The 26,700-nt window shown below is 42.1% G+C and overlaps 1 protein-coding gene across 1 annotated transcript; it reads left to right on the top strand.

The window, feature by feature from the left end:
• Window positions 1–3,189: 3,189 nt before the first annotated feature.
• Window positions 3,190–20,976, top strand: LOC142769000 (uncharacterized). The gene is made up of 4 exons (XM_075871733.1): window positions 3,190–3,379; window positions 8,185–8,361; window positions 15,827–16,021; window positions 20,695–20,976. The coding sequence occupies exons 1-4, from the start codon at window positions 3,313–3,315 to the stop codon at window positions 20,727–20,729; spliced, it is 474 nt and encodes a 157-aa protein (XP_075727848.1). The 5' UTR covers window positions 3,190–3,312; the 3' UTR covers window positions 20,730–20,976.
• The last annotated feature ends 5,724 nt before the right edge of the window (window positions 20,977–26,700 follow it).

Below are 26,700 nucleotides of genomic sequence, written 5' to 3' on the forward strand. Positions count from 1 at the left end.
CGGCGAAAGTGTTGGAGGCTAAGCAGGGAAGAATAGCAGGGGTAAAGCGAATACGTCACGCGTGTCTTGTGACCACGAGCACTTTTTTTTAAGACAATAGTCTTTCTTGGGGACCTTCGACGGAAAATTTGGTCTGTCTGTCTGTCTGTCTGTCTGTCTGTCTGTCTGTCTGTCTGTCTGTGTGTACTTTTGTCTGTTTGTCGGCCCTAACGATACCTCAAACGGCACTATACGGCCAACCCCATCCGCACCGCCAACCAATATTTCTCAAGGTTTAGCGTTCATAGTTGTGCGATTTTTTACCTAAAAGCAATTATTGCGCATATCTGAGGCGCCACAACAGCGTTTCGATGTTTTCTATGTCTGCTTTTATACTAGAAGAGACACACACAACTAACTCTAAGGAATGTAGCGTTTAATCGCGCTGCGCTGACAGTGCAACGCGATGCTCAAAAAGGTGTTTGCAACGCTTTGCTACGACGTCACGGTGGTGGCACCTGCGCGTCGCTTTGCGTTCCACATCTTATCACCCCCGAGACTGGCGCGCATCTTTCACCACGGGTTGCACGCCTTCGTTTTTGAAGATAACTGCCAGATTGCACTTGGGTCTAACGTGCCTAGATGCGCTCGTTCGCCTCCGTCACACGCTCGAGCCACTCAAACACAGCGCCTCCAGAATAGCATTCACCGATTTTCTTGCGCAGAACATCAAATAAACGTTTTGTTCACTCTCTCTAGACGCAAGACTATCGTTTTCGACGACATTTCTATTGTAACATGTAGATTCGGGCAATTTTTTTTATCTGCGGATTTTTCCGTGTGATTGCGTGCGCACGCGTGGACAAGTCGCGGCCTCTCACGGCGATCCATGTAATAACCGTGCGTGTCATGTTCAAATCAGCCAATGGCTGATGGATGGCCTTTTTTGCACAAGTTTTGAGCATCTTCTGTAATTTCTCAAAGGAAAAGAAAGCACTTTTAGCTGACTTTGATAATTTATTGCGAATACCAGGCCACGGGCAGCGCTTCATTATTTGGTTCGCGTGTTCTCAGGAGCGTCTACTACCCATCGGCAGGATTTTCCGACCACACTCAAAAAGTGTTGCAGGGCCCCTTCAACACAGATAATGTAATCTTTATGTATAAACGGCAGACAACACCGTTGATTTTTAACAAGTCAAGCCGTGCTTCTTTCCTCGTGGACAATAGCAAGGCATGATTCATCATGAGGAACAGAGAGCAATGGCTCCTTGACCGCAAGTGCTGCTGACGTCAATTTTTCAGAAAACCCCGAGAAAACATTGGAACTGCTATGTTGCAGTGTAGCCAGTTCATGAAGCACTTGATACAACTGAGTTTCACTACCGCAAGTTATAAAAATCGCACGGGTTTAACGTCCCACAAAGCACCATATGTCCCAAGACCACCACTTTTATAACACCATCAGGGTGTTATAGAATTGGCGAAAATTCTGCAAATGTTAAAAAGTGCTGCGGCAAAGAACTGTTAATATAAAACGTATGCGGCTGTTTAACGTTTGTGTGTGCGTTGATTTGTACCTATATTGAGCACCACTTCATGAAGTCACGCTCAATAAAACATTAAAACACAATCACCTTGCATCTTCATGCTTCGGTTAACATGCTTCATGCTTCCACGGTACGTTGTATGTGTCGAGTTTTTTCCTAGTAAATGCACGTGGTGACATCTAGCGCAGGCCGTTGTAGCGATGTAGCACACGATGCCCAAATCTGCTGCCAATGCCCATATACTTAACTCCTATGGCACATAACTTTCGGTTTATAGATTATCATGTCGACAGAAAAGCGTGTAATTTCTCACTCACTGAGAATGATTATTCGATTGCAGACTGCGTACTTCTATATAATTCTTTTCTCGCGCGTTTCCTAAAGCTTCGGCTATGAACCAGCAGCGTTTTCTCACCATGCTGAAAAATTGATGTAGAGCTTTTTATGGAAGAATACGAGAAGATTGTACATATTTTTTGATGTTCGTGAAACAACCCAACACACGCATGAAAACACGACATATATCACAAACAGTACGTCAGATCGCAGAGGGTGAGACTCAGCTATTCGGTAATTCATTTTCAATCAGCAAATTATGTGTGGCAATGAAATAACAATATATATACGCGTTTGCAGAAACAAAAGATGTTCCACCGAAGGTTTGTCTCAAAGGGGACCGGCAGTTCAACAATTTATGGTTTTTTAGGTGTTTATAAATTGTGTCAATGCAGAACAGTGCCGTAACCACTGTCTGTTGTGCCTTGATGCGTCAATACTAAGGACAACTGTCCTATTCATATGAATAAACATGTCAGGTGCGTTATTGAATGACTACATGTCACTAAGAAGTCAATTCATAGTTATCCTGAAAGCTGTTATGTGGGAGCTTTTCTGGGGCCTCAAGAGAAACCCCTCGACAACTGCAGCTGGTTCTGACACGATACTTTTCAGCTGTCACAGTGAATCTTGGTTCCTAAGTAAAATTACTTGCAATATTAGCTACACTTTTAGTCAGAACTAACCCGCAATCATGCTAAAGAGCATTGGGGGGTGTTGTTTGTAGCAACCGCAGTTTAAATTTGAGGTAGGCTAGGTCAATGTTCACTTCCTGCTAGCAGGGGAAGATAACACGTCTGACTTTATTTCAACTGAGCTACCACGACGCTCATCCCCTCTGCCGTTTTAAGGGGTACACCTGTTCGTTTAAAACCAGAGTTGTTCATTAGTGCGGCCAATACTCATGGCGGTGAGTGCGCAAAACTTTTTTTTTTCTGCCAGATGGTGTGATCTAATTGCAAATATGCCACTGACAAACATTCGCTCGTATAATACCTGAAGGATTCACGTGTGCAGAAGCAGACCTTCATAATATTTGATGGATCAATGGAAATGTACAGGCTTGTTGTGCATTGTTAGGAACCAAATAATGAGAACATATAATAAATAACGAGAGAATAAGTGATAATAATGTTGAGATTCCTTAGGATATTCTTTTTTACAAAGGCGGCCTTACTGAGGAGCATGTACATCACTGTAAGGAGGGAATATCAAGCACAATGCGCCTTTCGTTAAAGATCGCACACGACAATGCCCGCAGCAGCACATGGCAGTAAGTTGCGACGCACCTCGGCATAGGAGCTACACAATGGCGCACGAGCATAGATATACATTGCTTAGCTACGCACTCACGTACATCGCTTTCCTGAAGTGTCCCGACAAGTATAAAAAGTGTTGCTATGCGGTGCATGACAGTATTCTCAAACTCTTTGCCAGTGAAAGTGCGATGGCTTATTCATACATAAACAGAATTTGCCTGGTTCTTCCCGTCCTATTTCAGCAGTACCCCTCAAGTGAGTGTGCAAGTATCTGAAATAATATTTGGTAGCGTTAAGAGGGCCTTTTACATTCAGCTGTGTGGCGGTCTTAGAACGTATGTTGAGACAATAAAATAATGTTTCACGTGCGCGTGAATGAAGGACACTAAAGTATGAGGGTATTCATAAAAGAGATTGCTAAAAAAGCTATTTTTGTTTCTGAAATTTAATTTAGAGCATGTAATTTTCCACAGACGTTCTGTATTTTCCCCGTAACTGTGTTAACTCTTGAGGGTTGAAAGTTATGCTGCTCCTGCGTGCTTAACCTATCTACATAGACATTCACCGCCTCACTATGGAAACAGGTGCCCAAACACTATGCCTTGGTATTGAACTATTTCATCTTGAGCACCTAGAGTTTCTGTGTGTTTCGGTAACAAAGAAGTAAGCACCATCATTTCTTGTTTCTGCATTTGGTAAATTGATGTCTCGTGGCCTAATAATGAGTTATCTTAGACTTGCTGAAAGTTGTGGGAAAACGGCCTTCAAGCTGAAATAGTTCGTTTAAGCGTTGATGGTCAGTGTTGAAACTCAGTACTGCCCCGCTGCGGTGGTCTATTGGACAAGGTACTCGGAAGTTGACCCACAGGTCGCGGGATTGAATCCCGCGTTGGCTGCATTTTCGATGAAGGCGAAAATGCTCTAGGCCTGTGTGCTCATATCAGGAGACACGTTAAAGAACCCAAGGTATTCAAAATTTACGGAGTCCTGCACTACAGCGTCTCCCATAATCAAATGGTGGTTATGCGACGTTAAACCCCACATACCAATCAAAATTCAGTACTGAAGCACACACTCGGTATTCAAACTGAAAGAAGAATTTCGGGCATATTAAGGTGCAATGTATGGACAAGATGCCCCCTGTAGATCCCAACCTTACGACTGTGCAAAGTACACAGCCAGCATAGGTACTTTATTCTGAATCTATAGGACTTAATTCAGAATGAAACGACTCATACAATTCGACTATCCACTATACACATATTGTTTTTCCTTATATATATATATATATATATATATATATATATATATATATATATATATATATATATATATATATTCTTCATGAAGTCTAGATTTTTGTTCTTCAAGACACTTTATGAAAATTTTAACGCAGCCTGGCAACAGCTAAAAAGCGTGTCCTGTTGGTATCATACGTACATGAAGTAGGTGGGTAGGTGGCTGGCATTTTATTTGATTTTACAGAATCACTGATTAAACTTGCAACAATTCACAAAGAAAAGAACCGTACTTTGCACAGTGCAGGTGAGACGAACACGATGAATATTTGTGTTCATGTTGGCTCCTTCATGTTGTTGTTTTAGTCACCTGAAAACTTGTATATTGGTTTGTGTACCAGATGCCCCATGATCGATTTTTTTTCCATTTACCTGTACTTCTTTCAGGTCAGCTATGTATGGGTGCAGTCATGAGTGCCTGCTTACCGTAGTAGATAACAAAGTTTGCACAGCGTCCATTGCGGTGGAGCAGGGGTCATGGTGCTATGCTTCTGACCTGAATGTCGTGAGTTCGATCCCGGTACTCACATTTGATTGGAGGTGAAATATTTGAGGTCTGTGTACTGGGAGATGTCAGTGTGCGTTTAGGTACACCAGATGGTCGAAATTTTCGGAGTCCTCCTGGTAGGCGCCTCATATTCATATCGTAGTTTCGGAACGTAAAACACCAGATATTATTGAAAACTTCTTTAGAAAAATATGGAGCTCTGGAAATGCCACCTCCTCGAATCAATACCACAACATGCTCAACGCCTAATTCACGAAACCTTTGGCCACGATCGATTGTGGAGAATATCAGCTTGCCACATAAAACCTTAGGTCAGCCAACTCACTTAAGAGTCGAGTCACCCATACTTACTCAGACTCAGACCGAGTCGTGATTAGGTTTTCTGAGTGAGTATGAGCTGGTGACTTTGAGCCCGAGTTGGTTCGGTTGCAAAATAATTTTCATGAGTATGGGAGAGAGAAAGTCTAGTTAAGAGACCCATTTCTGAGTCCGAGTCCGAGTTAGTCCTTGACGGAAAGTGTGTTTCTTGAGTGAGCCTGCGCGAGCTCCACGGTTTTTCCGGCTTGATGTACTGTCTACTCCACTTATCATTAATATCACACATTTCTAGGCTCATGTTTATGTCAACGTATACGCAGATGTTTTTATGCGTACCAGCGTTTATACACCAACTCAGTTGCTATCAATACTTTATAGGCCATACCTCTGCGAAAGGGATAAAGGGCATGCCTTAAACACTACCGTCCGTAAACTGTTTTACTGGAATGTGAAACATTTTAGCGAAACTAGCGTAAGTTTCGCTTCTAGTTGACTGCAAGCATTTAATAAAATATTGAATGTGAGCCATCTTTCTATATAAACACCCTCACTGGATAGGAAACATTTATAATTTGTATATGATGAGTCATGATTAAAGTCGCCGTGTGGAGTACCAACTGTGCAAGAGAATCGGGTTACAGGACAATGGCACCATGTTTAAAAAATCTAAATATGCACTTACAGAATCATCAGTCGGCTCACTCAGGTTCAGGCCGAGCCTTGACTTGGTGTCTTGGTGGGAGCGATATTTTGGTGACTTCATGCTCAAGTCAGTCATGTTGTCAAACGTTATATTGAGTATGAGTTGAGGTGACTGAAGGAATTCGTGCCGAGTCTGAGTGCAAATGAGCCCGGGCAAAGTATATTTCGTGAGTGAGTCTCACTGAGCTCTGCCCTTTCCGATGACCTATAGTCACAGCTAATGACATGTGAGTATACCATTGGTCATCAGTTATCAATATCAGCCCAGGACAGCGCAACCAAAATTTAAATTTGGATAAGACATCTTGTGTTGATTAAGCAAGAGACGTAGGTGCCTTCTAAAATTTTATGTTGGTTGATTCATTCGGCTGTAAACTTCTTCAGTAAAGCCATTTGATGTTTTCGTGGAAAAGCATTGCAAGGACCCTTTAGCGCACGTACATTAGTCCTTGTTTACCTTGCGGTGTCAGTCCATTACTTAGACCTAACTTTGCAGAAATACCGCATTTATAAAAACAAGTGCTGTCATGACTCGTCTAACTTTATGCGCCTCATTGTGGTCCACTTGTCCCGAATATTTTAATTAAGTAACCATATCGGCTTTTGATATACAGAGTATGGACTAAGTTTATTTATAAAATGATTGTTTTAAATATACTTGTATGTGGATACAAAGCAAGAACATTAAAACTTGGCGGAGAGAAAATGCTGTCTTTAAATGCAGTTTAATTTCCAGAAAATTGGTAATTTTGACTTTCACACAAGCATGTCTGTATTAACGAAGGAACAGAATTATTATGACAAACCCAAAATAACCTCATCTTAAAACGCGGCGGCTGCATTTCCGATGGAGGCGGAAAGTTGTAGGCCCGTGTGCTCAGATTTGGGTGCACGTTAAAGAACCCCGGGTGGTCGAAATTTCCGGAGCCCTCCACTACGGCATCTCTCATAATCATATGGTGGTTTTGGGACGTTAAACCTTACATATCAATCATTATCAATCATCAGCCTCATCCTAAGAATACAGAAAATTTCAAGAGCGAAACTATCTGCATTTGCTCTGTGCATCCAAACTTTAATACGCTTCCTTACTTGATACTTATACAATTCTACATACAAACAAGGTGTTGAAAAGAGGTCCTGATGATACCCTGAGGGGTTTTAGTGGGACATTTTTAAATATGACGATATAAAAGATGACGAGGACAGTTTTGAAAGTTACAGCTGGCTCGCCAAAAGCCTCACTGTGCAGCTAAGAAAACACGCCAACAGTACGCAAATAAGCATGACAATAAAGTTGCAACCTCATCGTTGCAATAAAGAAGTTGACTTATAATATTTTAGACTTTATTACATGTATAATCTAGAAATCATGGTGGACATAAAATGTCAGTGCACTCAGGAAACCTCTGGTTTATCGCGAGAAGCAACTAAAACTGAAACTATGATATATTACGTGTTAATTACTGCCGTTATGAATTACTAAACATAGATGGTGGAGCCTACGATTGAGTTTTCTAAGCGAGGTCGAGTATTGAATGGTACCGATGTTATCTGTAACTCACATAAGAACCCTGCACAATCTATTTCCCGGATTACTGGTACGCTAATATTCTCTTATCGGCACATTTTAAATTTCTGTGGAACTTTTGTATTTTATTCTTACAATTATTCTCTCATATGAATAAGCAAGTTTTTTGTTTTTTTTTTGCAATGAGTCCTATAGGCAACATAGGCTGAACTTCAGTTACCAGCTGTTCAAGCAAAGCTGGAGACATGCCCTCCCCTTCTCTCTCTCTCTCTCTCATTTTTTAGGCTTCTATTGCTGTGGCCGCCTATGTGTTTCAACTCGTTTTCTCAACATGGCTGAAAGAAAGACTCGCTTATCATTATTGTAAATGTTATCATATCTGATCAATTTTCGTCATTGTTTCATTACGTTTCAAATAATTTTTTCTTACATTCATCTTCCATTCCCATGAAATATGAAGCGGTTCTGTTTATAGGTGTTTTGTCTGAGCGATGACATGCTGGGTGGCTTGTTTGTGCGAGTTGTTAGCAATTATCAATATAGACAGGAAAGTATCAAAATAGTCGTGAAAACGTGTGATTATAATATAACATGTGAGTCAGTGCTTGTATATATTCAAGAAAGTTGAAGAAATTCATGAATATACTTATGACGAACGTGTTCTAATATATCCATAAAATCTGACTGATGCATGAAATCGCAGGCGCCCATCCAAAATCGAGTGCTTGTCTGCAAACGCCTACCGTGGAAGGGTGCAGTCTTATTCGTCGGATGTGGAGCTTCATCTCTACCTCAGGAGAATGCGAACAAAACTTTGTCTGTTCCAACCACACAAATGCCTTTCGAGATAAAGCGTCATGCATGGCTGCGTGTCCTTCAGGTAATTTCTTATAAAAACCTAGTTTCCATATATTACAATAAACCATAAAAGGTACGACGCCCATAGCCAGAAAGAGGAAATTGCCCTAGTTCCCCTCTCAAAATTAGAGTAGAGGGAGTGTTTTACTGACAAATAATAATGAAATTAGGTGTTTATGAAGACATTAACCAAGTATGTCTCCCCCGAAAACAATTTCTGGATATGAGCTTGTCATGAGTTTTCGCACATCTCGATGCCACTATATGAAAATGCACGTATATTCGCAATTAAACCTAGTTTCTTTGTAGAGATCCTTGAATGGTTTTATTGCCATTTACCAGTACCTACATTATGTGTTTCTACGATTAAAAACTTGACCGCACAAATTTTACACGTTATTAGAATGAAAATACGTGATAAAGTGCACTTTACCGAACCCCAGGTGGTCGGAATTTCCAGAGCCCTCCACGACGACGTCTTTCATAACCATATGATAGTTTTGGGATTTTAAACGCCACCGATTATTATCTGATGAAAATACGTCATATTACAGAATGCTGATTACTGCACATTTTTCTTGTCTTTGTATATTTTGAAAACTAGAATAATAGATAGTTTCATGTTATTATAACATAAAGGTATACTATGCACTCTTTGACAGTAGGACCATATGAATGCTGCTTACTATTGCTTGGAGTACGTGACACAACTTTTTGTTCTCTGCCTAATGACTGATTTGGCTTTAAATTAAGCAACTTTTGAAGCGAGGAAGCTGGTCGGAAACTAAAAATAAGAAATTTGTAAACTGCGTTGCAAAACATCTGATTAGAAAGCTGTCGTAGCGTTCTAATCACTAAGTATTAGTGTTTTTCAGCTTTTCACATATGCCCACAATGTGCATAAAATCAGTATACGTAGTGTACCTGTTCACGTGCCTGTGTGCGCCGTAATTATCGCGCTACCTAATGTTCCACATGCAAGTGATGACTCCTTGGCAACAATTCACGACAACAACGACCAAGTGAAGGAGTTATCGCTTATGTTGTCGCAAATGAAACGCGTGTCACCGCACAGTCAACACCATCGTGGCTGCTCTGTCGAGGTGGCACAGCTGGCCTAAAGCTGTGACCCTTCCTTTGTACGCGGAATATTAAAGAGTACTGCAATCACAGCGAGCATTGGTGCGCAAACGGGCATGTAACCTGTCTAGTTTTTTTTTGTCATCCCAAACTGCTCACTAAGAGCTAAGTGACGTATTTCCTGGACGGAAGTGATGTTGAAAACTCACCCACCATCGTAAGACAGAAACTTCTGCCAATGGGATTTGAACCCATGACTTCTGGGTCCGCGAGAACAGATTCCTGGGTATACTATTTACTGCACCAAAATTACAATTTCTTCTTTATGGCAGCATGTAACATTCACACAAGCACAAAGACACATCAACTCAACTTCAAGCTCGATGCTATTACTTCAATGAAGGTTAGTGACCTGCTACACATTTCTAAATAGGCATGCCATGAAGATGTTTTTGCAAGACTTTCTTGCAATGATGCATCATGGTCAAATATCTTGTATGCTTTAAAAGATGCGCCTTTTTTTGTGTACGACTGCTTCTAATAGCGTTATTGATAAATTGCAGTAATGCATCATGACCGTGGCATCCGTCATTGGTTCCTTTAACGCGTCGTTTTTAAGCGTCTGTCCCTATTCAATGCGTTTCTCAGGGGAAGTGCAATTTCGTCAACGTCTTCACACATTCTGATGTGGCGACCTTAGTCCAGACATCAGCGTCTCTCATAGCATTCCTCCATAAATTCCTTCATAGATGGATGGATAGATGTATTGGGCTGTGCCCTTTAGATCGGGTGGCGGCTCCCGCCACCTAACTATTTCAAGCAGTTATGCGACGCCTGCCAGCTTCGTCTGGCTTTAACTGCGCGTTCCCCACATACGCTCACCCCGCGAACAAACGCGGTTGATCAAAAGCGAGAAGCGACGTGCGTTGCGTTTCTCTCTCCTCGGGCAGGGGTGTTTAACTCCAACATGCCACGAGTAGGTGACCTTAGACCACGTTTGGTATCCAATCAGTCACGCCCTATGGCCGTCAGATCGCTTTCTCTAGTTCCGCTCCCATCATTAAAAACTACAACTACCACAAGCATCAATGACCGCAAAGGTTTATTCAATCGTTAATGATTGGCGTTAGTCGTCGGGATAGAGGTGTATTACTAAGCGGCAACGTGGAAGCATTCATGTTAAGCTGTCAAACACCAAGAGACATAACGCAAACAGTACTACATGTTTGCACAGTAAACATTAAAATACTTCTCCAGGGACACATTTTACTTTCATCATTTATCGGTTTCTATGGTGGAGGAATCGACCACTTTTCTCCGATTTCGCGGGCATTTGCAATGAGCAGAAAACTAAGAAGGTTACAGGCACACAAGTCGTGTAACGCTTAAAAAATGGCGAAGCTTCTCGGTTATGGGACTCTTTTACAATGGTTCACGACAGCGAGGAGCACATGCAGCAGTTATTACTTAAGTTTCTGCTACTAATACGCGTGTCACTGCACAGTCACTACCTATCATGGCAGCTAAGTCGAAGTGGCACATCCCGCCAAATCCTATGACCCTTCGTAAGCGGAATGTTAAGGAGTACTGCAATCACAGCAAGCATAGGCCCGCGATAGGGCATCTAACGTGTCTTTTTTTTCGCTTCGTAAACATTTTCTGTGAGCAGAAAAAAAAAGAAATTGACAGGTACTATAGCTGTGTAACGCTGAAGAAACAGCGAAGCTTCTCAATTCTGGTGCTTAGCGTGGCCTTTTAGGCTCTTCCTAGGTCTTTCCCTGGCTTAGAAACAGTCGAGTAAAGTCGCACCCTGTCACAGACCTTGCAGGACCATTCAAATTACAGTGTCATGAACTGACGTAGGAACCTGGCTGTGGCACCCTCGATAGAGGCGCTGTCATTTCGCCGCTTGTACTGAGCTCGCACTAAGGTGGGTAAGCTCTGAGGCGGGCCTGCGCTGACAACCTTCGTCGGAAACCATGACTTGGCACCTGCTGCTGTTCGCGCATGCGCCTCTAAGAGAGGTCAACCCCGAAAGTGGCGCAGCAGTGGGATGGCTATTCTTAGGCAACGACGCGGAGGGTGTCCTAATAATTGTCCATTTTTTAAACAAATTATTCATGTTTTAGGAGCAATAAAACATCAAAAACTTTCTAATCAGGCATTTTGCAAACTTGCAAACTAATTTACAGCCTCTCCTTGCACTTTTTGTCTCGCTTCGTTGCTGAAAACGCTAGTAAAAATACATATCTACTTAGTTAACTAAAAAAGTAAAAAGCACTGTGACTTGCTTTATGGTATGTAAAGAACATCTATTTCATCGCGTCGTGGAACATTACATGTGCATATGTTTTTTATCTGGCTCAGGCACTCTTTAAATTTGAAAAGATACAAGTTTTTAAATTTGAAAAGATACAAGTTAGAATATTGATAATACCCCTTTATTTAATGGCCCCAAAATATTTGAATGCAAAGCGAATTTTGATACGAAAACATCAAATTTGCTTCCGTACGTGCGTAACCTCACTTTCAACATTTTTAGAAAAGTGAGCATGTTTTGTTAGCTGCAAGATCGTGCGAAAACAATAAACATAGCAGAGTAGTTATACCTTTAAAACATTTTTGACTGCTGCGGCACGCTTAAATATCGCAAAAATGATAACTGGGTTAAGGTTTTTTTACAACGAAAGCTGTTACGAGATCACAACTCGGGTCACGCGCAGTTATCTACCACTGCCACCACTGGTGTCTGTAACCACATCACGCGACATTAGGAAGGACGCTTTGCATGAATGATTTAGTGGGGATCGAGCCTGGGTTCGCTGGGTGCCCGCCGAGTATTTTACCACTGAGCTACGCCAGCGCTTGTGACTTGTTTGCAAACTTGCCTTAGACAGGCTAATGTAGACAAAGCAATCGCTTTAATACGACTTATACAGCGTTTTTAACGGCCAAAGAACAACCAGTCGTCGCACAATGCTAATAGCGTAACGAGTGGGCTATCCAATGCTCGAACCCATTACAAAAGCTTGTTCTTGTTCTCCTAATATTTGGGGAATGGAATATTTGGGGGAAGTCCTCGGAATGTCCGCTGGATGACGGTGCTTCTATATGCGGAATATAGAAGCACCGCCATCCACCTCCCTAAGAAATGAGACGAGCCATCTAAACCATCTAAACTCCCTAAGAAATGAGACGAGCCTAGAGCAGAGTTTTATAACTACAGCCCAAGGTGCTAGGCTAGAAGGGGACGAAGCTATTGAATATATACGAACAAGGGTGACAGAAAAATTTCAACAAAGAAGTACTTTATGCACCACAATAGACAAGGACGAATCAAGTGGTGCAATGGCTCCATTTTCACAACAAGAGTGGGAAAGGGCTGAGAAAAGGGTTTCTAGTAGTACATCAACAGGCCCAGATGGCATTCCAATTAGGCTGATAAAGACATTAGGTCCGAAGTCTCAGCAGGCTTTGAGAGAGGCAGTGAGCACAATAATAATCGATGGGGAAGTTCCCGATGGATGAAAACTTAGCAGGATGAGCATGATCTATAAAGGAAAGGGGGACAAAGCTGACATAAACAACTACCGTCCTATAACAGTGACATCAGTGGTATACAGGCTGGCGATGCAGATTATAAAGAAAAGACTGCAGGCGTGGATAGACGATGAGGGGGTGCTCGGGGAACTGCAGAATGGGTTTCGGAAACACAGGAGGTTGGAAGACAATCTGTTCTCACTGACGCAGTGCATCGAAATAGCAGAAAAATGACACAGGCCCCTGTGGCTAGCATTTTTGGATATCAAGGGAGCATACGATAGCGTGGTTCAAGAGGAATGGTGGGGAATACTGGACACACTAGGCATGGAACATGTAGTCACTAATCTTTTAAAGGGTATCTATAAAGGTAACAAGGTAGTTATAAAGTGGGAAAAACAGGTATCCAAGCCTGCAGAGGTAAAACGGGGGCTTAGGCAAGGGTGCCCCCTGTCACCCTTATTATTCATGATGTACCTACAAGGATTAGAGGCAAAATTAGAGGGAAGTGGACTGGGCTTCAACCTCTCTTTAGTCAAACAAGGAAAACTTATTGATCAGGCACTACCAGCATTAATGTACGCAGATGATATAGTGCTAATGGCCAACAACAAGGAAGATTTGCAGAGATTGATGGACATCTGCGGTAATGAGGGAGATAGCTTAGATTTTAGATTCAGTAAGGAAAAATCAGCAGTCATGATTTTCAATGACAACGAAGGTAGTGAGCTTAGAATACAGGAGCTCACGCTAGAGATAACAGATAAATACAAATATCTGGGTGTATGGATAAGCAATGGGACCGAGTATCTGAGGGAACACGAAATATACGTCACGACTAAAGGTAACAGTAATGCAGCAGTCATGAAAAATAGGGCACTGTGGAATTACAATAGGTACGATGTTGTGAGAGGAATATGGAAAGGGGTCATGGTTCCCGGGCTGACGTTCGGCAATGCGGTCTTGTGCATGACATCAGAAGTTCAAGCAGGATTAGAAATTAAGCAACGTGGAATAGGTAGGCTTGCTTTAGGAGCTCACGGGAATACACCAAATCAGGGAGTACAAGGTGATATGGGATGGATATCATTTGAGGGCAGGGAAGCTAGCAGCAAGATAAAATTTGAGAAGCGATTTAGAGAAATGGGGGAAGAGCGTTGGGCTAGGAAGGTTTTCAGCTACTTGTACATGAAGAATGTCGATACAAAATGGAGGAAGCGAACCAGGAAGTTGACTGGTAAATACTTAGAAAACAGCAGGTGGCCAAACCAAAAAGAACTATCGGTTAAGAAAAAAGTGAAAGAAACGGAGACTGATATGTGGAGAATGGGCATGATTAAGAAGTCCGCACTAGAGATCTATCGAATTTTTAAGCAGGAAATTGCCAAGGAAAGGATCTATGATAATACTCGGGGTAGTTCTCTACTGTTTGAGGCCAGGACGGGAGTACTGCGAACCAAGACATATCGGGCCAAATACGAAGGGGTAGATACAGTATGCAGTGCGTGTGGAGAGGAAGAAGAAACTGACGAACACTTGATAATGTTCTGTAAAGGGCTTCACCCTATAGTTCAGGATGATGGCGCAGAGTTTTTCAAAGCACTGGGGTTTAGGGACCGGGAGGGCAAAATAAACTTTAAGCGGGTAGACTTAACTAGAAGGAGGTTATCTGATTGGTGGCTAAAGTCAAGGCACGAGTGAAAATTAAACTCTTCACTGCAAAGTACGAATCCTCAAACTCACTTTTTTAGGAAAAAAAATAAATATAGTTTTTGGTTCATTAGGTATTACGGCTTGGTGGCGCTAGCCACCGCCCGATCTAAAGGGTACAGCCATATCTATCCATTCATCCAATATATGATGAAAAGATGCGATTTGTTGTGATTATGAAAAAATAAATTGGGCAAAATGGTCACTTGCCATGGGCAGGACCCGTAGCTCTTTCCTACGAATAACGCGTGCGATGCTCTACCAGCTGAGATATCACGGCAGCCATCTCTCCGTCCACTTTATGGGGTATACATGCACATATATTTAAACGTAGGAGCGTCCGTCAGCGCCTCCGTGACGGCGAGTGTGGTGTTAGCAATATTGTGCCTAACAATGCAAAAATGAGCCCTCTCCCCTTCCACTTTTTTATTTTTTACATTACTTCCATTTGAAATTTCTTAGGGAGAACAATTAAGTGGTAGCATCTCTGCATGCGATAATTTCGAGCTGATTTTGCCTAGTTCCGGGCTATGAATTGATTCATGTTGTTTTTCCTAGTGCAGCACACGAAACGAAATCGTGAATATGCAATAGATTATTTGTAGAAATCAGAGGTTATTAGAGTGTCAACAGGTGCAGCAATGTAGCTACATGATTACTTCTCATTTTTTGTACACACATTAGTGTCGCATAATTGCAAATGCACCTTTGAAGCAACAATAGCGATTTTGAAATGTCGATTACTTGCAGGGGCGTATCCAAAATTCTTTTTGGTGGGAAGAGCACACTTTCAAATGGTAATTTTTCGCTCTCTATGCGATGGCGAAAAAAAAATTTTACGGGAGGTAGGGAGGATTCGGGCCGGGTGTACCGGACCTTGGCTACGTCGCTGTATGATTAGTTTTGATGCTCCGCTCTTGAGAGTGCTCATATTCGAAGAAAAAGCAGTGCACTGGAACCACACACAGTGGTGGTTTTTCTCTTAATTGTCTACGTTTTTTTTTCCTCAGTGAGCTGCTTTTTCATCATATATAAATAGCACCAACTTGCCCAACTTGCCCATCTTGCCATTTTGTTTCAGGAGCATTATGCAAAATTTCTCAGTTTCAAGTGCTTCCACCAAGTATAATTTTTTTGTTTTTGTTTCCTGAATACAGTTCCAACACCACTTCCTCCAGAGAGCCATAAAGATTGCAATTACTGGATTCTTCGATTGGAGCAGTGCAAACAGACGTGGATGACGTTCTTCTGGTCTGTTTGGGGACGACGAGAGAGGGTTTTCATATACACTGGATGCGGGCGTTCGCCACGAAGGATGTACGTCTACTACGTAGAACGACACCGCTGTGAAGGTAAGAAATATGTGGCATCTGCTAGCTATAGTTTCAACGGCCGCGAAATGGCATCGCACTGCAGTCAAAGTCCGCGTTCATGTTCCATCCAACAAAGATATGAAAATGTGGCCACTCACTTAGGTTAATTTTCTGCGTTTCAATGATCAGCTTGCAACTGTCTTTAACTAAGGCTCTCTGCACCCTTGCACCCCCGCATCGTCATCAGTATCATAATTGGCGACGACGATGAACTTGCCGTAATTTCTTCGCATCTTTCAAGCCAGCACGATTTATGCAATTTATGCCTGGTGCAATTCTATATGTTTCTTTCACGCAATGTTACATTTGCCTTCGAACGCCTTGCGAGACATGACAACTGCGGAAGGTATTCTTCTAAAGTGTTTTCAAGCACTGCTTGGGCCTGGCTCTATTACAGGTTTTAGTTCGAACCCTGATTTTCATATTCTTGTGTCAATTAGGATGATCCTATACTTTTTGTACTGTGCGACTCGTTCTCAAGACCAGCGTCAGATGAGGTGCTTTTGGCGTACGCCTACGTATTTAAAAAAGACAAATATCAAACTAAGCACTAGGGAGTGCTTCATGAGAGTGACCATCATGAAAGCAATCATACTTGCATATAACTTAGGGTTTTAATTGTGATGCATAACCTACGAAATTACTCATGAATACTCATCACTAATGTAGTTATCGTTGAAACTCATGACCTGTTTTTGTTTTTTAACATGGCCGCAAAGTATGATTTCTAATTACCCGTGTTTGTTGCTGAGCTCATGTTGCAGATACAAGTTCTCTAAAGCTACATGAGTGTGTAACACAAAATCAGTAGGTCGATTCTCTATTGGGGGCGAAGCTCCTTAAAGCAGCACGCGTTCGTCCCTCGTCGTAGTGCGTAACCAGTCTTACGTTTTGACCTGCAAGGTGTTGGCGGTGAGAGATTTCTCTTGTGCGTTGTTGAACAATAAAAGAATTCGCAGCGTGCGCGTTAACTAACAGCCGAATTCTGCTGTCTCTCATTCCCCATTAGCAGCCATTGACATGTACATTGAGCACTGTATGACAGGAACAGGTTGCTACGTTATACTCCCTGAGCGTAACCTCTTTGGTTTTAGAAAGGTTTAACGAGCGTTGGGCCCCAGTGCCACGAATACAGTGAACTAGTATATACCATGAACTCGAGGTGGTTAAAGGTGGGAAGTAGACACGAAGCGCAAGCCGTAAGAAAGTGTGCTTGTGCCACCTCTAGTTTAGTCCTCGGAATGTCCGCTGGATGGCGGTGCTTCTATATGCGGAATGTATGATGAAAAGATGCGAGATGGTAGTACGTGGAGTGTTGACCAGATCGCGAACGGACGCACAGACAGGTGCACGGACGGACGCACGGATGGCTGCACGCACGAATGGACGCATGGACGGACGCAGGGGCGGATGCATGGATGAACACAGGGGCAGACGCACAGATGAACGTGCGGATGCACGAACAGACGCACGCACGTACGGGCGGATAGCCGCACGGATGGTCACACAGACGGACGCATGGATGGATGGAAGCGAGAACGAATGGACGGATAGATGCTTCGCCCCACTCTCCATCATTCACTCCGTGAATATGCTGCCATTTGTTTTAGTTTACTATTTGCCCTGTCCTATTGGCAAAAATCTATCGTTCCGCACACTGAATTTGTCTTACGGTTAATTGAACAAACGATAAAAAAATTCCAAAATTAACGGCAAGCTGTAATCTATCCATGCTCAATATTTTCCTGTCAGCGCGAAAGCAGGGCCTTTTCGAACACCTTGGTAAACAATATTTTTACAACTACAAAGAGTTATTCGTTCCTTGTTCCATGATGTTAATTGGTAGAAAAATAATACGAATTATGATGGTAAATCTTTTATTCCACCATTTTCAAATAATTTGCTAAAAGAGTGTTAATAATTTGTAAAACTAAAATGAGATGTCCCTTTAAAAACATCAGTACTGTCTTGTCCCGCTTAAACGTGCATAAAAAGTACGCAGTCACTATGGATTCGTAAAGCCAAGCAGAGTGAATTTTTCGTGATTTTCTGTAGTATAGCATGGTTGAACATGGCTCCTCCAAGGGTATAAATTTGTGGTGACGTGCTCAGCTTCGTTCGCACTCCGAAGGGTTTTTCCGAGAGAAGGTAGGAGATATTACTGTGAGCCTAAAGAGCTTCTTCTGGTAAAAAATCTGGATGTATACTTTTTGACCACAAATGTGAGGTTGAATGTCCCTGAAAGTAGAAATTATCAATCGGCAAATGCTGTTCTGCTACAGAAAAAGTCTCATCCCGAGTAGCGACCACGCCACTTCTCAATACAACTACGTGATAGGGATTCCGCCCCATGTATCATGGAAAGTACTCTTTTTATTTTGTGTTTTTCACCAAAGAGTATCCATCTACGCATATTTATGTGCGTTATTGCACAAGTCGATGCATTTTCCTCAGCTAAGAACAGCATGAAGAAATCCACGATTTTCACAAAATGCCACACGACACAACGAAACACAATGTCATGGTTCCGTCAGGGTCATCTTTTCTCTCTTTAATTGTTGAGCAGCCGCAAGAAATAATCTCGCCTGAACATTGTTGACACTCTACAAATAAAAAAATGTGATCTTTTGAACTTGCGACAGATTTTTCAAACAGAGCTTCACAGTGAGGACTTGGTTAAAAAAACAAAAAAAAACTTACCAGCGAACACGCGTGAACGTTCTGTGGCTGTTTCGCGCAGTTTCATTGTCTATGCTGACAATAAGTTGAAATACTTATTCGAGTCTGCTGTGCTGTGGAAGTAAAACTTCGTGACTGAGACTCGTCAGAATTTGCCAAAATTGCCGTTTCTCAAAGGAAACGGCAAACGGAGCGTAGCCGGTGGGGATACCAACGGTATGTTTAAAGCTACAACCATTCAGACCTGTTGGTTTACTTTCCGTGCCAGAGCTTTCTCTATGCAAAAAAAAAGGGTAATTGCAACAGAAGAAAAAGTTTGTTTTTTATATGTTTAGTTATTATCACTGTATTATTACTAAGCTATCTGTTATATTCTGTGTTATGTGCAGCCAATGATACTACTTTCCTGTTTCTGTAAACATGCTCACATTTAACTTGTTGTTTTCTTTTTGATTGAATCATGCCTTTCTTGTATGGTTCACAACTACAACTGTAAACGTTAGCAAATTTATCATCTTGCAAAAGAACGCTCTACGTCTTGCCTGTTGATTACCACATCACTTCCACACAACGGAATTGTTTAAATACGCTGCATCATTCAGGTCGCATCAATATATGATTACAAACTAAGTCTTTTGTATAAGTTAGGCTTACTAAAAAATAATATGATTGCCCGAATGGCTAAGTTTGAAAAACATTTTCCTGCTTATTTTGTGCGTCAACCTTAAGTGTGGTACTTATCAAAATGTAAAACAAACTATGCAAATCAAATGTTAAAACTTCAACTGCCTAGACTTCCGAACCACCTAATTGGAGAACATAACATACACTTATCTAGCATATCTCTTGAACAATAGCGAGTAGTGGTTATATAGTGATGTAAACTTGCGACCACCTTTATTTATGCCTGCATCGTAATCTTTCATTGTTTTTATAGCACATTAAGAAACACATTTATTTTAGTTGTCCTTAGCCGCACGTCTTTTGTGCTCCTCTGCGTACTAGGGGGTCCGGGCTACTCAAGCTGTTCTCGCAGCTTGAGTAGCCACAGGCGCTATAGGTGGCCACAGGCGCTATAAGAAAGAAAAACTGGGTATATGTGGTGGCTGCCTACCAACACTGAGGCATTGGCCACTCGTATACCTCTGGGTGAGAAGTCTTTTAATCGCACATGACAAAGAATCACTGTATCTCAAGCGATTCGTCGTTCAATTCCTGGAGTCACTAGCCAATCAGCCACAATTCACACGTTTCTGCTGAATAGTACAAAAGTGGGCGAGTTTGTTAGAGTTCATAGTGAATGTATGGCATTTGCTCTGTCTTTTTTTTGTTCTTGCATTCTTCCTAACACTGCCCCATACAATTCACACACCTTTCCGTTGCCTACATTTCTATTGAAGTATTTGTGTACATGCACGAAATTTCTATGCTAAATTATCTTCGATAGGATTGCACTAAGTCTCAGCCCGTATTGTGAGCCGATAAAATTTTCGCTTAGCACTGCAGGATACGCGTTTAAGTGAACCAGTGGGACATGCAGACGTTATCCTATTCCAGTGGTATTCCGCTTCGTTCCACGGACTCGCCAGAACTGAAATCTTGTTCCTGCCAATGACAAAAGCCAGCCCCGAAAATAACAAAGAACATGTCGGATCCGACAATGTTGTTTCGTTGAAAACTTAACCATGAAGCATCTTTATAATACGAGTATTTCGTCTGGATATTGAGAAAGAGGCTGCGCGTTGTCTCTCGTCTTTGCACTCCATGCAAACTCCTACAAAAATATATAAACTCTATGCAAACTCCTACAAAAATGTCATAACACCGCATAGTTGCTAGTTGTATTTTATGTAGCAAGAGTGCATTCTTATTATGAATTTACAAAGCTGGCTGTTTTCATGTTACTTTTGAAGAATTATTTTGTTAAGTACACCTAATATGTGAATCACCATATTTTATTCTTTTCTACGCAGAAATTTCTCTTCATGGTGGAAGAGGAAATGCATAAACCGCACGTTCATCTGCAGTAAATCACCCGGTGAAATTGAGTGTTAACTATTAAAGTGGTAATTACTGTTTGCATCTCTATTTTGAAGTAAAAATGATTGATTGAAAACAATTGGCTCTGACTGTGTGGAAACGAAGGCAGACTAATTATTTGTTGTGACTTCTCTACATTGCAACCAGTGAAGCCATTGTCGCAGTGAACACTTTAAAACGGTATAATGAATAAATAAAAATAAAAAAAAATCCCTTTCGTTGTGGCACATCTTGTTAGAATGCGCATTTGTAGTACAGGGATGCCAAAAATATTGTCAAGTATATTTGTATTTTAGCATATTTCAGCATGAGACTTCTCTAAACAGCCGTCTCAAACAAATTGATTCACTGGTATTAGCCTTTCACCATCTTTTGCAAAATTTACAGCAAGTGTTCTTAGCTTCTGAGGGGCACTCAATGACAGCAAATACCAAGAGGGTAGCGATACATGTACTTTTGTGTTCAGTTGTATGTATGACTGGTCCGTGTTGGATGTCCACTAGAACTGTAGTACACCTGTTGTGGCCAGCTTTGTCAGGTCTCTCCTGAGCGACATGACGTATTTGCTGTAGAAACTTTCGTCATTCATAAGAAGGTGCTTGCACTGAAGGAAGCACATTTGGTGACAAAATCGTGACACCCTTGCAGCAAGAAGCAAGACTTGACTAAGCTGCAACCGTGGCACCATCTGCACTCTTGAAGCCAATCGAGTGCTACGGAATGCTTTTATAACTGGACTAGAGGAAGTGCTTGACACATCTGTCTGTGAACGCAATTCTCCCACTGGTTGCTGCAAATACAGACCACATTGGGCCACAGTTTTGTCTAGCGTTCTCGCTGACATTTTGGAATACCTAGCCAGTGTCAGCTACAATGAAGGTTCTACCTTCGTAGCATCAGTGTGATTAGCGCAACATTAGGCTACAAGTCCTTCCTATTCTTGCGCCTCCAGGGTCTCATCCTTAAATCTTCCTGCTATTCCTCCCGCAAGTAATAAATCAAGTTTGGGTGCCCCGATCCTTCTTCACTTTCTTGCATTCAGGGGCAGTTACTTCTAATCATATGGAAGAGAGCAGATTGGGCCAGGAAAAAAAGCGGATGTATAGAATAAATACCAGTGTCCCAGCAGGAAGCGAATGCCAGCACGCAGCAATCAAGTATTGCACTGCAGAACAACACCACGTCGTGTAGCTGCTTTTTAAGTAGACGCTAATGTTCGTGAAACTTCAAATGTGATTGATAGTGCTGGCTATCAATTTTTGTAAGAAGAACATATAGAATCTTATGATACAGCCGTCACTTCAAAATGACGTCTGTTCCAGTTAGGGGCCATCCACTGAAGTTAAAATATGTAGCAATGTTCAATGCTATACCATCGTCGCGAGCACCAGCCCTATATATTAAGATTATACCACATCTGGTGTATCTATTACCCATGGTGCTTATAGTATTGTTACGCCTTTGTAAACAATTATTTATGTAAAACATATTCACTGTTTCGAAATATGTTTGTGCATACATTTTTACATTCTCTAGCGTCATTTCTTAGCATGTCGCTCAATAAAAGTACAACGCAGCCACCGCTTATGTACCTGATTCACATCACATACATTCGAAAAGTACGTAGGATCTGCCAAATTTTTCATTCTTTTGGACATTTCCCTGCGTTCGTTTGCAGCAAGTAGCAAGAGCTACTGGCCGAACTACCACAGTTGGCAGCGACGCCTAGCGTCCTTTTATTTGCCAAAATTTTGAGATGCGAAGCAGGTTTTGCTTGTGGCTGTGTCTGTCCTTCCCTTTTGCGTCCGCTCATCACTACGCATTATCACGTCGCCCCTTTTCTCTGTGCTATGCTACACTCTCTTCTTTCTCTTTCGAGTCGGCGGTGAAGGCAACTAGACGCTTCCTCAGTACAAACGATCACTTTGTTGCCGTTGATGGTCGGTCTCTCGGCGTTTCACGTTTCTGTAAGACAGAGTGGCCTGCCTTGGTTAGCACAGACCGGACGTTTATCAGTGCCATAGTCACGGTTACCGGCAGCGTTAGTCGCCGGCAGCACTCACGGAATCAAGTGATGTCCACCGAAAACGTACGTCAGATAGAGGTTGTGCATGTTGATGTAGCTGCTTAAGGTGACCTAGACGAGCTTTTGTGGGTGTCATTCACCATGTACCCGCTGCTTTTAACGCGACAGCGTTAGAGAGCTCGGGTCGCGGAAATTCTACCGTCGGCGTCGGCACCGTTGACTGTGAGCGAAAAATCGTCCGTGAACGAAAAATCGAGGAATAAGCAAATAAAATAACGAACAAATTTTTGGTCCCTTGGAGGATCGAACCAGGGCCGTTCGCGTGGCAAGCGGGTGTCGTACCACAAAGCCATGAGGTTACTTGCAGCTGCTTTATAAAAAAAAACAGTACGTAAATGCCATGTAGTGAAAGGAGTCTCCTCAGCGCAGTTTGTTCGACAGGTGTCACGATGAAAACGAGTCCACTAGATGATTTTTACGCGCTTTGGGAGGCCATCAAACTACTTCGAAAAAGACCGGAATAGTGCAACTATCCCCGCCAAAAAGACAAAAGAACTTTCAATTAACTCTAAATATGGACAACTATGTCTATCTAGCGGAAAACATGTCATGTCTTCCCATAGGCGTTGATCAAGAAAACAGCAAAAGCTAAATAATGTGCTACCATCTGTGAGAAATTACGAGACTATTTATGGCCTCTGAAATGGCGAGCGTGCGGCGCGTATCTTGGAGGCCATGCGACTCTAGCTTTAGATCAAATACTTGTATGTATTATTTGCGCACGTTCGCTGGCACAATCTACTGTGTGTGTGTGTGTGTGTGTGTGTGTGCGTGTGTGTGTGTGTGTGTGTGCGCGTGTGCGTGCGTGTGTGTGTGTGTGTGTGTGTGTGTGTGCGTGTGTGTGCGCGCGCGTGTGTGTGTGTGTGTGTGTGTGTGTGTGTGTGTGTGTGTGTGTGTAAGAAACCATATTATTAAGTATGGACTTAGCGGTTGAAGGGCGCACTAGGGGCTTGATTTCGCCATTCCCGTCCAGCTATAAAAGGTGAAGCTTAAGTGTCCCCCAATTTTTGCGTTTTAGCATGCAAGAACCACAATATGATTATAAGGAACGCTTTAATGAAGAGCTCCGAAATTTTTGACCATTTAGTGTTGTTTACTGTGCTATGTCATCGCACACTAACGATTCTCTATCATATAGCCTCCAACGAAATGTGGCTGCCAATGCGTGGATCGAACCTGAAACGTTCGGATCGTAAAGTCATATATTTGCTGAATTTTTTTATAATAGCTAAGGTACTTGAATTTCAGTGATGAACTCATTTAAAAGTATTCAAGGTAATAACGACTTTAATATCATCTTTTTGTGTGTTTTTTTGTATTTGCACACACCATTTTAATTTACCAGTGTACCGGGACCAGTACAAGAAACATCCACCTGGGAAGCGAAAAAAAATTACAGCATACCCACGGAGTGGCTATTGATGAGTGGGGCGAAAGGTCTGTCCATGCATGCATACGTCCATGCGTCCGATCACATTCGAGAATGCAGACAGCGCGCGGGCAATACCAAAGAGACGCGAGTCAAGGAAGATAAGCGCAAGCGTCTTACAACGCGCCCGCCAGTCTGCTTCGTCCATGCCAACCAACGATCGGCCCCGTACGGTGACAATCTAGGAGACTGAGAGAGGCACTAGTTCTCTACGCACTCAGGCAAAGCGCGCGCAGCAGCCAATAGGAGAGTAGCGGCACTTCGGAGATTAGCGGCAGAGTAGCGCCATCTAGAAAATGAGATGAGATAGATGTTCATTTTTTTTGTTTGCCTTCCTTTCTTTCTTGTCTCTTCTTCTCTCGGTTACGCGTGACCAGTGGCAAGGTTAGATTAAAAGGAGCTTCGTCTTTAAAAATAACGCACGTATGGTTAATGTTTACACCATCTGTGTACACTACTGTTTAGGCCGTCTTGTGCATGAGTAAAGAACCATTTCGCCACATGCATTCTCTTAAAAGGTGCAGAATAAAAAAAAATATTTTGCTTCTCATTTTTCACTGCCTTAATCGTCCCTCATGTCGTCTGTACGTGTCGTGGAAATCTTTAATTTTTTTTGCTTTACTAAAAAAGTTTGCTTCGTGCGACTTGAGCCAAGGGTTGCTAAAAAGAAGAAAATACACTTATGCAACAGGGATGTCCAGAACTTATTACTTGACGTAGTAGAAAGTAGGATACTCATGTTCTATAATCTGTAAGTATGAACACGAATTTTCAAAGAGAACAGCGAAAATTTCTCCAGCTCTGGAGGAGTACATTGGTCCAATTTTTAGATGTTCAAGAGCATGCGTTCGCACACAAGCGAACGCATGCAAGGTATTCTTTTGAACAGATGTTTTGTCCAACCAAGCTGCGCTAGCTATGCTTGACAAATTTAGAACTAAATGTAGTCTCGCATGAGCTTGATAACAATTTCGGAAGATGAATAACGAAGTTATGACGTTATTGATAACCATTTCAATGGTGACTAGCGAAAAAATATAGTGCCCTCTTGGGCTGCCTATTTTGCATCTGCACCTGCAGATGTAAATTGAGTGTGTGATTTGCAGAATACAAAACAGAAAGCAATTCTCAAAGGCCTGCGCTACCTGCTTCGCGTTAATCATTCGAATTGTGTAACTTGTCCGCATGAACTAGGTAATGTTCTGCTCACCTAGGGGAAGGTGAAACAGCGTTAGCACGCTCTACGACGGAAAACAGGTGATGGTGACAGAAAACAATGAGAGCAAGAAATTGGACGAGGAGAACAACGTCAGCGAGAACGCCGTGTAGCATAAACGCAGAGATGTCTCCCTTCGCGAAGAAGTGGCGTCAGAGTAGCGCGTCGTCGTTCCTTGAAAGGTAACATTTGCAGTTGTCAGCCACGCTATACCCACATCGTTCTGATTACAATGCGATCCACAGAAGTACTTTGCCTTCTATATCTGCTTGTGAGAAGAACGAGATATTCATCAGCGACACCACTGCCATAGTGTGGATATACACCCCCCGAATCAGAGAATTATAGCAGCTACTCGAGAAAAGGATTCCTGTTTCTCTGAAAAAAATACGTTTCGAATTTGGCGGTTCACAACACAAGAAAAGCTGTGCTTAGACGTCTCATTACGAAGTATTGTAAAGATGGGTGATAGTTTATTTTTGCTGTCTCAGATTCTTATTTGTGATTGTCACAGGTGAATGTTTTCTACTAGATTCTAATACTCACAGAGCTTGGCTCCTGGCTTTCTGGCTGCGAAGAGTATATAACCGTTTCTCTCAAAACTAGCCGAAAACCTGACGACGCACCCTATCTTCGCCAAAAGTATCTTACTATGACAAACTGCAATGCAAACAATATTCACCTAAGAATGCCACTGAAAGCTGTTCTGGCGGCCTTTGTTCTTCGGCTAATTGCATCATTCCCGTTGACAGTATGCTAAGTAATTCGCTATTTACAACAGTCAAACATGTATACATAAATGTGATCGGTGAAGGTCATAGACCTTGCATGTCATTCATTTGTGCTACAATCGTCTAAGAGTATTCTCTCCTCCAGTTTCCCCAAAACTTGAACATAAATGACGCCACTCTAAGAATGTTCACAAAAAATAAGTATCAGTGATGTGTTGCTCTTAGAAGCACACTGTAGGATAGTAGCAAGAATAATTCAAATATACAACGTCAATATAACGGTGATGTACGCAGGTGCGACAAAATTATTTCAGAATAGTGTTTTTTCGACAGCAAGAGGCATTGTCTTCATGGCTGGTCAACAACTCTGGCAGTAATACGCAAGGAAGACTAACATAAAAATACGAAGGTATACGGAGACAATGGACGGATTGTGCAAAACATCTCATCGGATGAAAACACAGCGAACCTTCACAA

Source organism: Rhipicephalus microplus, chromosome 8 (assembly GCF_043290135.1).
Source record: "Rhipicephalus microplus isolate Deutch F79 chromosome 8, USDA_Rmic, whole genome shotgun sequence".
Taxonomy (NCBI): Eukaryota; Metazoa; Arthropoda; class Arachnida; order Ixodida; family Ixodidae; genus Rhipicephalus; species Rhipicephalus microplus.

What these genes read in the sequence shown, in the direction of transcription:
- LOC142769000 (XM_075871733.1), top strand. Translation starts at nt 3,313, where the DNA reads ATGGCTTATTCATACATAAACAGAATTTGCCTGGTTCTTCCCGTCCTA. An exon ending in CATGGCTGCGTGTCCTTCAG is followed by an intron (nt 8,362 to 15,826) that starts GTAATTTCTTAT and finishes TCCTGAATACAG; the next exon opens with TTCCAACACCACTTCCTCCA. An exon ending in AGAACGACACCGCTGTGAAG is followed by an intron (nt 16,022 to 20,694) that starts GTAAGAAATATG and finishes TTTTCTACGCAG; the next exon opens with AAATTTCTCTTCATGGTGGA.